The 13,801-nt window shown below is 55.5% G+C and overlaps 1 protein-coding gene across 3 annotated transcripts in view; it reads left to right on the forward strand.

The window, feature by feature from the left end:
- The window catches only part of ATP2B3 (ATPase plasma membrane Ca2+ transporting 3), a 39,559-nt gene extending 26,566 nt beyond the window's left edge, over positions 1-12,993 (forward strand). Inside the window, exons 20-22 of one of the 3 annotated variants that reach the window (XM_049767472.1) lie at positions 1,003-1,185; positions 4,174-4,299; positions 10,929-12,993. In XM_049767472.1, the coding sequence (XP_049623429.1) occupies positions 1,003-1,185; positions 4,174-4,299; positions 10,929-11,249 (630 nt within the window). In that variant the 3' untranslated portion in view covers positions 11,250-12,993. Of the gene's footprint in view, positions 1-1,002; positions 1,186-4,173; positions 4,328-10,928 lie in introns of all 3 variants that reach the window. The other 2 variants (XM_049767470.1, XM_049767469.1) reach the window with 2 other exon arrangements.
- The last annotated feature ends 808 nt before the right edge of the window (positions 12,994-13,801 follow it).

The raw sequence follows: 13,801 nt of genomic DNA on the forward strand, positions 1-13,801 counted from the left end.
GTCACCCACCAAGTCTGGTCTCTTGCAGCTGCTTTTTGTCAGCAATAAAGGATCTGACGACAGTTGATGCATTGTTCCTGGTGCCCCTGGGACCACTGACATTCACCAGGACTCAAGCCCTGTCCCCTACAGTTCTTCACAGAGCTGGCAAATTCACAGGCCTGAGCCCCACTCTAGGTGATACTGGCTGAGAGGGACCTGGAATGGCAGTGCTGTGTCCTGCTCTCTGGCCCCAGGGCCTAGGATTGCTCAAGTGTCTCCAAGACAAGTCTAAGTTTCCAAATCTATTTGGTTCCAAACCTATATGGTTCCAAACCTATATGGTTCACTGCTCCCTTTGCAAACAAGACTCAGCTCTACGCCCCTGGACAGTGATCCCCCTTCTCTAAGCCAGCAGGCAGAAAGTGTCCCTGTTATATCCGAGGCTGAGCTCAGTGCCCTGAATCTTCCCAGCCCCCTCCTGCCCTCACCAGTCAGGACCTTGAAATACTTTCTGGGCTCACTCAGAATCATTCCACTCACAATTTCAGTTGATTCCAGCAGAAGACGGGAGTGGGGGGTGTTTATTTTATTCAGTTTGGGTAATGCTCAGAGCTGGAGCTCAGGGATCATTCCTGTGGGGGCTCAGGGGACCATATGAGGTGCTGGATATTGAACTTCCCACTGGCCTTTTGCTCAGGGAGGAGAGACTGTGACTGGGAGGCTTGGAAGTGCTTCCAGAGGGGCAGCTTCCAGGCATCTGCACCCCTGAGATCAAGGGCTATGGGCAGCAGGAGACCCCCAAAATCAAACTGTTAGCTGAAACTGCTTCTAAGCCTGGCCTCAGGAACCACATCCTCAAGGCCCTGGAATCCCCCATCCCCCAGGCCTCTCTGGCTGCTAGCACACAGGGAGGAAAGGCTGCTGCTGCCTGCAGCCGAGCATTTAGGTGACGTGGCCACAGGGTGCAGTGGGGTGTGCCCATTCTGACTCTGTGTCACACATGTTGTACCTCTGTCCTAGGTCATTGCCACCATACCCAGTAGCCAGCTCAAGTGCCTAAAGGAAGCTGGACGTGGGCCGGGGAAGGACGATCTGACAGATGAGGAGCTGGCTGAGGGTGAGGAAGAGATTGACCACGCAGAGCGTGAACTACGCCGAGGCCAGATCCTCTGGTTCCGGGGCCTCAACCGTATCCAGACCCAGGTAGGTGTCCACAGGATGGAGTGAAGGTCAGGGCAGAGCACTTCTGCTGCACCTTCTTACTCGATGGTGACCACAGCACAGAGCTCAATCCTCTGGCTCTGGTGAACTCTTAGTCATGGGCTTTTCGAGTGGATTCTTGGCGAGATTTGACTTGGGACATGGGTTCTCATCCTGGAGTAGGTCCTTCCTTCGCCCTGCTCTTCAAACCTTGGGTTTCTGGCCATTCATTCAAGGGCCACAGCCTCTCACCCCTGCCAGGACACCCCTACCTTTGCTCTCTGCCCCCTACACTCTTCTCAGTTAGCTACCTTGCCAGAACATTCCTTCATCGCTCTCCCTGCCTTGCTCTCTGTATGCCCAATGGGCTGTCAGCTATGCCCACCCTGCATCCCGTCTGCTTTCTCAACTCCCCCAGTTCCTCCTTGCTTTCCTGGCACCTTGCCTTCCACCCTCGTGCTTGCTGAGAATCCCAAAGAACATGGGGTACTGAGCCTAGTAGGCCAGGGGAGCTGACCCTGGACAGTAGTCCCAAGTCCCCGCACCTCACCTCATCTCCCATGGTAGTCTAGGGGGCCCTCCCTCCCACCTCCAGGCCCAGTTCCCAGTGTCCCACATACCTGTCACAGCGATATGCCATAGCCTTCTGTCACAGCCACAGGTTCATTTGGGTTCCCACCTCAACAGCTCGCTGCTGCCCCCTGCAGTCTACTCTCAGCACAGCTCTGCCCAGAGCTCGCCCCACTCCCTGTGCCTCCCCTAAATGCAGGGCCCTGGAGCCACACCAATCCTGGAGATGCCAACATGACATGCACTGTCACGTCTGCCCAGGGGCTGATTGAAGTCAGGCCTCAGGGCACCCGTCTCGGCCCCTCCCCTAACCCCAAGTCCCAGCCTCAACAACAGGTACCAGCCCACCCTCCCAGTTCCCCTGCCAGCCTTTACTCAGCCTGGGTCGTCCATGAGGGGTCACATTGCTTGCTCACTGCATAAGGGTGGGTCCTGGTCCTACGAACTGGACAAGAGGTATGTGTTTCCTTTCTGGGTGGCAGGAATCAGGGACACTCCCAAGCCACAGAATCCCACAAATAACCAGGTGTCCTATCAGTCTGGCCCCCAAGAAATTGAGATTGTCTGGGCTCCCCAAGGTCCCATCCAGAATGGAAGTTTTGATACCAGTGTTGGGGATCAGAGCTGGCCCATTCACTTCCAGGGGTGTACCCTAAGGCAGAAGGAGCTTTTATTGCATCTCTGCACACCCCCGTGGACAATGGGGGGACCCTATGTGTGTTCCCAGGAGCCACAAGTTTACCTATTGTTTCCACCCACACTTCCCACATGGCTACGAGGATATGCCTGTCCTCTCCAAAGGTCCCTCCTTCATCCCTGGAGCCAAGCCTGTCCTTACTCTGAGCTCACTTTTTCCAAACACCTGTTTCTGCTGAATCAATGGCCTGTCAGAAAGACAAATAAAGGCCCCCTACCCCCCCATGAAATGTGTGTATCCCCAACCCAGACAAAGAGTATCTAGGCAGTCTCGGATCATCATCACCTTGTCCCCAAATCGCAGAGGTCACAGATGGGTGTTGTGTGAAGGCAACCCAGACTCTACAGCATCCTGCACAATAAACTCAAACTGTTCCTCACTGTACCTAGGCTGGCTGCAAACCATCACCCCAAGCCTTTGCGGCTGCCACTGTCATAGCCCCGAGAAGCTGCATTTGTAGGGCTTCAGCAGCAAGGAGACCTACAAGGCCAGATCGGAGGCCAGAAAAGCTCTTCTCTTCCTGCCACCCCTGGCACAGTGATCTGCTCCCTGAGAGCTTTAGGGAGCCTCCATTTAGGACATCATGGCCTGAGTTACCCTTTGCCACACCAGAACTTGAACCCAGTACCTGGGTGTGGCAGAATGGCTGGGCCCAAGCTGGAAATGCTGCCACCTTCATTTGGTAGGGGACCAAACAGTCCATGAAGGCAGGCCCTGGAGCAAGACCAGCACATGCCCCTTGCAGAAAGCTCCACTGAAGACAGCCCAAAAGAGGGATATAGCTCACAAAGCAGGTGTCCCCCCAGAGTCTCCATGCTGATCCCAACAGGGTCTGGGGTTCCTATAGAGTTTCCTCATATCTCATCTCCCCACCTCTTTTATCCATGGGGATCTCATGGGGGTTGCCTGGAGGCTGTCTCTAGGTTCTTGTCTCCTTTAAAACCGGGTCAGGGTCCCAGCAGGAGCCTCCATTGGACCCGAGACTCAGTAGAGGTTAAGGCCACACCTGGGGTATCCCAGCAGCACTTAGAGTGCCCCAAACAGCTCCAGGAGTGATCCTTGAACACAGAACTAGGAGTAAGTCCCGACCACTGCCAGGTGTCACAGCAAAACAGAGGGGACTGGGATAACATGCTTGCCTTTCATGAAGCTGACCCCCACTTGATCCCTGACACCCCATTTGATCCTGGGCCAGGGATAACTCAAGCACAGAGTCAGAATAGTCCCAAATATCCCTAGGTGTGGCGTAGAAGGCAAAAGGAATAGTGCCTGCTGCCCTTCTGCACTCAGGACTGTGGAGGGCACTTCTGGGGAACCCCATCCTCCTGAGATGCCCAAACCCTCCTGAGGAGTCTCACGGGCTGCCCCCCACCCCCCAGCAAGGAGCAGTGTCCTGTCCATCTTTCTAATGGGAGCTGTCCTGTCCCCCAGGCATGCCGGGCCAGCAAACAGGTTGACCAGTCCTGCCCCAGCACAGGTATTTGTCTGAGGGCCTCACCATGGGCTACACCTGCAAGGGCCGCGAGGGGCCGATGCTAAACTGTGTGCGGTGCACCCCCGCTAACCCCAGCTGCCACCCTCAAAGGCTATGCCTAGCCCCACACTGCCTGGAGGGCAATGGGGGCGGCCCGGGGCTGCTGGCGCTGCCCGCTGACCCCTGGGCGGCCCAGCGGTGGCGGGGACAGCTGTGCAAGCCAACCTTTATCTCATTTTCTCTCCCACAGATGGAGGTAGTGAGTACCTTCAAGAGAAGCGGTTCCTTTCAGGGCGCTATGCGCCGCCGGTCCTCGGTCCTCAGCCAGCTCCATGACGTAACCAATCTTTCTAGCCCTCCTCACCTAATTCTCTCTGCTGCCAATCCTGCCAGTGCCACTGGGAGTGAGTCTTGACTTCCCTTTGCTCTTAAATGGCCTCTGGGGGGGGAGAGTCGCCCCCGCCCGAATCTTCCTTCTCTTTTTTCCAGTCTTGCTCCCTCCGCTCGCGCTCGCTCGTGGCCGTGCAGCCCCCTCCCAGATGGTGTGTCTCTCCAAAGCCATATTCTCTGATGAAATGTTGCCCCTCGCCTGCTCTGTGGGGTGTCGTGTTCGGAACACGCCTGTCGCTGGGTTTCTTTCCTCCCCTGTCTGCCGCTCTGAGGGTTCTTCTTGTGTTGTATGGTGGCCAGGGCCAGGTTCAGGCAGTGTGCAGGTTCAGGTCATCTTGGGGGTGTGTGCAGAGGTGAGGGTCTGATCCACATCCTTTGCAGTGAAGACATGCGGCTGCCGTCTCCTTGGGAATTCCAGCAGCTTCTAGAACGTTCCTGAGGTGGTCCCCAAAGGCAGTGGGTTCCCAGGGTGTCATGTACTCTAAAAGCTTTGGCCCCAAGAGTGGGGGCTCAGGGGGCCCATTCTCCTGAGCTCCACACAGGGCAGAGTGCACATCCCCTCATGCCCTACCTGGCTCTGTGCCACTTCCGTTTGTTCTCAAAGCTCTTTCCAAACAGGCCTCGAGAGTGAAGGTAATGTAACTAACTTGACCTATCCACACTGCCTCCTCCTTCCTCCAAGAAGCTGGGAGCCCTGACCTATGTTGTGATGAAAAGGGACATTTTTCCAGAGGACCCAGGAGCTGTCCCAGAGATCTAGAAGCTTCCTAATGGTCTTCATCTCTTCACAAAGAACAAGGGAAAAGTTATAGGCTGTGAAGTGTGCCACTTTGGTTCCCCCAGAGTGAGGGCTGCTGAGAGCGAGTGTACCCATCTGAGGCACACCTGACAGTTCCCCAAGGGGTGGGAAAGCCTCAGGTGAATTCTGACTCTCGAAGAGGCCCCTTCTACCTCTTTCCTTCCCTTCCAGTGAGCTGGCAACTCCCACCTGGTGAAGGTCCGCCCGGGACTCTGCCCTGTGTCTTTTGTGAGATTTCTTCTTTCCCTTTTTTTCCTTTCGTCTTGTCTATTTTTTCTTCTTTTTTTTAGGAACTGGCGAGAGGGCCTCAGTAGGGTGCACCCCTACTCTTGCTTTAAGGGGTCCTCTGTGGAGGGGTGTAGCCTCCCCACCACCTTTAATCCCAGGCCATGCCCCCACCAGCCCAGCGCACTCACTGCATCCTAGAGGCCTTCAGGAGGCCCCAAGCACCCCCCACAGGAACAAAGGAACCTTAAGGGACATGGGCCCAGCCCCTCTCCCCCTTTTCTTTGCCATCTCTCTCTGCTTCCTGTCTGTCTTCCCATCTTTCTGTCAACTTGGGGAGAAGGCAGTGACACAACCCCCACTTCACTCACCTCCCAGCTCTCCCTCCCGAGCCTTTGACCAGACATCCCTCCCTCTTTCTTTCTTTGGCTTCTAGCCATCTATCCCCTCACCTCCGGAGCAAGGGGTAAGTACTGGGGGACCCTGATGAGCCTCACCAGGACCCAGCTGTGTAGGCCAGAAGGGTCCCGAGGGTCTCCATGGAACAACCTGTTGCGACCAGAGCCATGTGGCATGGGGGTCTCAACCACATAGGACGAAGAGGTGGAACCCAAAGGTTGGAAAGTGCCAGAAGGAAGGCAGGGAGCAGGGCAATCCAGGTATGGTGTCAGAAGACAGAGGTGCAGTGCTCAGTGAGTGACTGGGAGGTGAAGAGTCAGTGCTCCCAGAGACCTTGACCCTGGCCTAGCCCACCCAGAGAGACCTGGCATCATGGGAGGAATGGCCCCCAGCCTGGCTTGGTGGCTCAGATTTGTGTCTGACCCCCCTTCTAGGCAACTGAGCACCCAGGCCACCTCTCATTCATGTGCATATTTCTAGCGCTGTCCACATGCCCTTTAGCCAGCAAGTGAATCCTAGTTTTGGGCTTTCTTTGGCTTCCTTGCCCAGGTCACTCAGCCATTTCTTCTCCCCCTGATCCTCACCCCCTGGTCACCACATGACTTTCTGGGACCAGGGCCATGAGAAATCCTGATCCTGGCTACTGTGCCAGTCATCCCATTTCTGGCATGATCACTGACATGAAGGTTTTGAATTCAACTCTGTCCCCCAACTGGATGTCAGGACCCCAACATGCTGCCAGCTACTGGATCCTCTTCCATCAATTTACCAGTATAAGCATAGGCACACAGACCCTCTAAAACCCTTGCAGTGTCCTACCCCATCTGGATCCGGTGAGGTTGGCTAGCAAGTAAAGGTCTCATGTCCAGTGTGGGTTGGGTTAGCAGATTTCATGGCCTGCTACGGACATCCACCACAGCCCATCACACCATGCAGTGCCACGGCTCTGGCCTTGGAGCCTGTGGCTGGAGGCCCCTGGCCCGGGAGAGGGAATCCTCCTCACTAGTGGAGCTGAGACCTGACTGGAGTGGCAGCCTGGCTCTGCTTCCGCCATCTTGTGGCCATGAGCCACTCGTGGGCGAGGATACCCCCTCTCCCTGCAGCAAGCCTACCTCAACTGGCACTTCAGCACAGTGAGTTGGGCTCAGGTGGGATGGCTCCCATGTTCTCTTTAGTCTCAGAGCTTAGGGCTGGGCCAGCTGCGGGCAGGTGAGAAAATGGGTTCCCTCAGGTGTGTGGAGGTACCTATTGCACCTCTTTCAAATAAGGAGTCCCTGTCAAAGCCCTGGGACTGTTGGGGCAGGAGGGCTGTGATAACTCTGGGGTTCTGAGTCTGTGGGGGAGGACCAGGGTTCTGGCCAAGGGGTGCTTGTGTGCTCTGCTTTCCTGTGTTCTGCTCTGCCTTTTTCCAGGGTTCTTCCCTGGCCCCCACATGTGCCCCTATCCCATCCCTTCTTCATCCCTACCTGTATAGCAAACTCGAATGCTGACAGTCAGGAAAAGTGAGGCATATTGCTGTCAGCCAACCTCTTCACCCCACTGCTGGCCCCAATCATTGCCCAGTGCTGTCACCTCAAATCCGTGAAGCTGGTTCCCAGTGGACCTGTATTTGGGATGCAGGTGAAGGCAGATTTGGACTGACCTGGTGGTGGCAGGGCAGGGGGAAAACAGGCATCAGGGGTGAAATAAAGCAGATCCCTATAAGAGAAGAGTGTAGGGCCATGGGAACCCCCACTATTTGCAGAGAACTCAGGTCTGGAAGGGATCAAAGGAAAGCAAGGGGTTGTGCAGGGTCTCGTGTCTGGGACCCCAGGATCTCTGAGGGGCCTTCTGTGGGGCGAAGGAAGGAAGCATATGGGTTGGCAATGTTGGGGAGTGCTGTTTTGGAGAAACTGAAGATGTGGTGTGTATGCTGAAGGAGAGCCTGAGACAACACTGTGCAAAGACCCTGAGGAGGCTAAAGGCAAGGGAAGCAGGTGACACTGGATCTTCTTTGCTAGTGGGGGGCTTTTGATTGCAGGGGTTACTCATAATGCTCTCCTGGGACCAGGGGCTCAGGAGGCACTTACAGCAGGATGACCCATTCATACTGTTTTGGGAAGACAATGACACTATTGTCTTGGCAGGTCTGAAGTGGGTCAAGTCCTAGGAAATTGGAGATGAATCTGAGGGATACTCTGGGAGTGCCTGGACAGCAGGAAGGCCTGGAACAGGAGAGTGGGGAAGATCAGAGGGCCTTCCTTGTGAGTGGAATAGAAGGGAGTTCTGGCCAGGGCCGCTCTGCACTATGGCAAAGGACTTCTCTAGTCAAGGGGTACAGAGCAGAGGGCACCCTTTGGGGGAGACGGAGGCATAACCAGGCATTGAAGCAGAGAATAAGAGGCAGGTAGACACCACGACTTCCCAGTGTTGCCCTTGCCCCAACACTCACCAGCCAAACCCCTGTGGTACTTGTGAGTCACCCTACAGCACAGCAGATTTGGGGGCTGCAGCTCCAGGAAACCCTGTGCACTGCTGGAATGGTCTACATGGGAGAGGGAAGGGCCTGCCTCAGTACCAGACATACAAGATAGTGCAGGGTGTCATGGGCAGTTGGCATGCAGGCAGGGCTGGGGTGGGGGTGTCCTGTGGCTTCCAAGAAATGAGGTTCCCCCATGAAATATTGTGGATTAGGCATTGGGGGTGAGAGTCAGGGGAAGTCTGAGTCTGTCTTTGTGCTTTGGGCTTTACAGAAAATCATCAGGCCTACTGGGGTCCTGGTACAGTCCTGAGTGTGGAGGGCAGCCTGTGAGGACTGAAGGTGTTGCAGAATGGAATTAGCCTGGATGGCTGTTCGGCATTCCCAGCAGAGGGGGACAGGAAATTCCTCTTTCCTCAAACACTGTTTTGGGGGGCAAGTTGTGCCCCATAGCAGCCAGTGCACTGACTCCTACCCATGTGCTCATAGCCCAGAGCTTTCTGACTCATGACTTGCTGCAGGCTGAGTGACCATCAGCTGTGACCTTTAGAGTGCAAACAATGGGTACCAGGAGCTCCTTGCTTGCCTCCTCTTTGTGCAACAGCAAGGCAGACTCAGTGCTTGCCCTGGAAGCAAAAAGGAAACAGGCAGCAAGTGAACCTTTGATCCCCTGACCCACATTTGGTCCCAAAGAAACTCTCCAGGCCCCACTGCAGAAAATGACCTAAGATTTCCAGCCAGGACTTTGGATTCAGTTCACCAGGGGCCTCGTCCACTCACATAATCTAAGTGCTAAGGAAAGGACTGACTGAGGACAAGGGATAGGGTCAGATACCCCGAGGCAAGGCTGGCAAAGCTGCCCCTCACAATCCCAGTAGCCAGAGCAATCCCTCTCATTTCTGATTTTGGCCCAATAACACATCAGAGAAACAAGAGGGACCAGAAGCAAAAGTTTCTTTTCATTCAAAAGCAAATGGTTCCAGATCACTGTGGCATCCAGACTTCACAAGCCAGTCTAGAGATGACTCCAGGGCAGTAGACACTTGCAACCCAGAAGAGATGTTTAGAGAAAACCCTCCTTGGAAGTTAGAAAATTCTTCCAGAAAGACTGCAAGTGGTGGAGCTGGAGTGATAGGCCAGCGGGAGGGCACTGGCCTTGTGCATGTCTGACTTGGGTTCCATCCCCAGCTCCCATATGGCCTCCCAAGCACTTCCAGAGGTGATTCTTGAATGTAGAGACAAGAGTAACCTCTGAGCACCTCCAAGTGTGACCCAAAACACCCCCCCCCATTTTTTGTGTTTTTTGGGTCACACCCGGCAGTGCTCAGGGGTTACTCCTGGCTCCAAGCTTAGAAATTGCTCCTGGTGGGGCCGGGCGGTGGCGCTAGAGGTAAGGTGCCTGCCTTGCCTGCGCTAGCCTTGGACGGACCACGGTTCGATCCCCCGGCGTCCCATATGGTCCCCCAAGCCAGGAGCAACTTCTGAGCGCATAGCCAGGAGTAACCCCTGAGCGTCAACGGGTGTGGCCCAAAAACCAAAAAAAAAAAAAAAAAGAAAGAAAGAAATTGCTCCTGGTAGGCACAGGGGACCATATGGGATGCCGGGATTCGAACCGATGACCTTCTGCATGAAAGGCAAATGCCTTACCTCCATGCTATCTCTCTGGCCCCACCCCCCATTTTTTAAGGCCAGGAATGCTGAGCAAAGCAGAAAGCACCTGGACCAGTATTCACTGGATGACTGAGAAACCTTGGTGACCATGAGGGCAAATACCAGCCACCCAGTTTCTCTCTCTCTCTCTCTCTCTCTCTCTCTCTCTCTCTCTCTCTCTCTCTCTCTCTCTCTCTCTCACACACACACACACACACACACACACACACACAGAGCTAACTGAGGTGTAGGATCCTTCTCCCCTGTCTGTTTTAGAAGCAGGTAGAAGGCCAGGTATGGCACACTCTAAAAGCAACTGTTCTCTTTTGAAGGCTCTGGGAGCTCACTGGAATGGAGGAGGCACAGGGCTCCTGTGAGTCTCAGTCTCCAGCCCCCAGGCATGCCAGGGAAGAGCTGGTCTGTGCTAAGCATGAGACAGGAGCCTGCAGGCCAGAGGAGAACCAGGGCACTGACCACAGCAGTAGTCACCCACATAGGACAAGGAGAAGGTTGGGAACAGGAAGGAGCTGGGGAGCAGGATTGCCAGGCAGAAGTTTCCAGAAACACACTATGTGCAGGGTCCTGTAGTGCCCCCTGACCTGCAGACATGACAAGATGACCTGGCTGTGTCCCAAGAGTAGGGAGGGGTCCAGGAAAACAGCCAGTGGGTACCCCCAGCCTCAGAAGCTCTTACCTCTGCCTATGGGAACTTGAGCAAGAGGCCCAGAGGAGAAACCCCAGCACAACCATACATCCCTGGGGCTGGCCTCGACAGGGTTTTGTGCCTCAGTCTTAGGTGTGGGCAGAGCTGCCAACCCTCCTTCCTCCCTCTTCCCTCCTGCTCTTTCCTCCCTCCCCCTCCCTTCTTCCCTTCCCTCCACCCTCCTCATTTCTTTCCCCTCCCTCCTCCTCCCCTTCTGTTTCCCTCCATCACTCCCTCATCCTCCCTCCTTCCCCATCCCTCCTTCCTCCCTCCATTACTCCCTCCTTTCTCTTTCCCTCCTCCTTCACTGCTCTCCCTTCTCCCTCTCTCCTCCCTTCCCTCCATCCTTCCCCCCCATCCCCATCCCCCCATGTCCTCCAGATTCGGGTGGTGAAAGCGTTCCGTAGCTCCCTGTATGAAGGCCTGGAAAAACCTGAGTCCAAGACGGCCATCCACAGCTTTATGGCGCCCCCTGAGTTCCTGATCAACGACTACACCCACAACATCCCACTCATTGATGACACAGACGTGGACGAGAACGAAGAGCGCCTGAGGGCCCCCCCACCCTCTTCCTCCAACCAGAACAACAATGCCATCTACAGCAGCCTCCACCTGGTCCCACGTGCCAGCCAGCCAGCTACCTCGCCAGGGTTCCCTGCCCAAGCCCGGAGCCCGCTGCACAGTGTGGAAACCTCCCTCTGAGCAGCTCGGCGGGGGCACGTACACCCCTACACATGTACTCTGCCAAGGGCGGCCCGAGAGGCAGTGGCCTTGCTCTGAGGTCCCGGTGTGAAGCCTGTTGAGGCTTCTTTAGGGGCCCAGGAGGAGGGAGGAGATTGTGAGGAGAGCTGCCCCCCCTTTTTCTATGGAAGTTTTACACGAACATCTCGGGCTGCATGGTGAGGCAAGGCCACCTGGGGTGCTTCTCAGCCTCACAGTGCCCACTACAAGGGTAGTCACCCAAAGAGTAAGTGGCCAGGGGGTGCCCAGCACCCCAGCATCCCGGGTTCACGTGTGTGGCTGGCACCAAGGCAGCTGCGGGGCTGACTCACCGCATGATCTTTCCCTCCCATTTCTCAGGCATCTGCGGCTTCGTGGCCCGCCCAAGGACCTAGACGGCCAGAGTATCTTTGAGGCTCAAACCTTGGCTTGGGGGGCCCCTACTGCTCCCCCCTCACTCCCCCCTGCTCCACTGCAGAGCCCCTGGGAAAGTGGCCAGTAACAGGCCTCAGACCCAACCAGGCCCAGAGCAGCACTTTGAAAGAGCTTTGAAAGTGTCCCCTGGATAAGGCGGGTTGTGGTGCCCCTTTTCTTCTTTCAAGGAAAAGAGTATTGCTGCACCCTGAGGGCAGGCACGGGGACACTCCGCTTACAGCTGCCTTTGTGTCCCTTCTGAAGCCCAACCCAGGCTTCCACTGCTGGGTGGCCTTGTCCCTACTAAGTTCCAGTGCAGGAATCTTGGCGGCGGCCCCCACAGAGAAAGTGCCAACCACCACCAAGACAGGGGGAAGTGGGGTCCGCCCAAATCCAGAGGAACTGATGGGCCTGCCTTGTGGACCCTAGCCCTTTGGCACCTCCCACGGGGCCCCCACTTTTTCCTTTGGGGGGTGTCTGGGAAATGTGCAAAGTCCCTCCCTATGGCTGTGTCCCCAAATCCCTGGAGCTCTGTCCTGTGTGTCTGGGAGCCTTCCTGGCCACGTAAGGCCCCAGTTCCCCTGAAGGACACAAGAGACAGGTTGCCTGGCATCGGGGCTTGTTGCAGATGCCTAGAGGGACAGGCCACCTGCAGGCCAGCTGCCATACCAACTTCTCTCTCCCCTTCTAAGCGCAGAAGGCATGTTTTTCAGGGAGGCCACTATGGTCCCCTCATGGCTGGGACCAGTGCCTATCATTGGGGCCCAGGCCTCAGCCATACATGTGCATGGGCTCAGGACTGTACCAGGAGCTAGTGTCCAGGCCATGTGGCCTGTCCATTGAACAACACTGTCAGATCGTGTCCCAAAATCTTGGTAGAGAAAGCACCCCCACCTCCCACTCTTAAATGCTGCAGAGGACTCCAAACATCCTCTTTCCCAAAGGCACATGGAGAATGTTACCATTTGTAAATTGTTCCCCCCATATCCCCATGTCACTGGGTGGACGGGGCGTGTCCCACACCATGTGGCTTGCTCGAGCTGCCCCAGGGACGAGCGTGGGGCCCCTGGCCAGCTTCTCCTCGCTCACTCCCAGCTGCCACACTCTGCGCCACTTGCCAATGCGCCGCCTGCTGACTGCAAGTGTCCACTGTCTTGTCCCAGGTGGCTTTTCTGTGGGGGGGTAGAGGCCAGGAAAGGGGCACTGCCATCTCAGATGACTCCGGCCTGGGCCGTTCCCTCTCTCTAAAGCATTATATTATCCAGAATGGCTTGGGCAACTGTGTTCAGTTATTAAATCTGTTTGACATTTTTATCTGCCTGTTCAAGAGAGGAACAAAAAAATTCTCATGGGAAGATCTCAGACACACACTCATGTACAAATCTGTAGTGCAACTTCCTACTGTCAAAATGAGACCCACGGTCTGTGTACAAAACACAATGAACGGATCCTCTAGCCCTGCTCTGCCACATGTGTGGCTCATTGTTTGGGGTGTCCTGGCTGAAAACGAGACAAACTGCCTTCATTGGCTATGCAAACCTGAGCCTACCCACCTCTGTCCTAGTGGGTTCCTCTCACTATTGGGTGGCACCCACCATGATGGCTCAGTGACAGTAAAAGCCCAGAGCACTGGGCCTGGAGAGATAGCACAGCAGTGTTTGCCTTGCAAGCAGCCGATCCAGGACCTAAGGTGGTTGGTTCGAATCCCGGTGTCCCATATGGTTCCCCGTGCCTGCCAGGAGCTGTTTCTGAGCAGACAGCCAGGAGTAACCCCTGAGCACCGCTGGGTGTGGCCCAAAAAACAAAAAAAATAATAAAAGCCCAGAGCACTGTAGTCAATGGCTCACAAAGCTGGGAGGCTGGACCCAGAAAAGGAAAGCAAACCAGACTCTGTCTCTAGTAATCATGTGTGCAGGAGAGGTATCAGTCAGATCATCAGGAAGTGGGGGGCACTTTGTACATTTGGGGTCACTGGGCTTGGCAATAGAGGTGTTGGGAGAGAAACCCATAGCTCTAAGTGGCAGCTGTAAGAAGGGGATGGGAACAGCAGGCCAGCAATCAAGGTTCCCTAGGTGCCATGGGGAACACAGGGGCTGGAAGGCGGCCTGGAAGGATGTGGA

This window comes from Suncus etruscus, chromosome X, assembly GCF_024139225.1.
Source record: "Suncus etruscus isolate mSunEtr1 chromosome X, mSunEtr1.pri.cur, whole genome shotgun sequence".
NCBI classification, from domain to species: Eukaryota; Metazoa; Chordata; class Mammalia; order Eulipotyphla; family Soricidae; genus Suncus; species Suncus etruscus.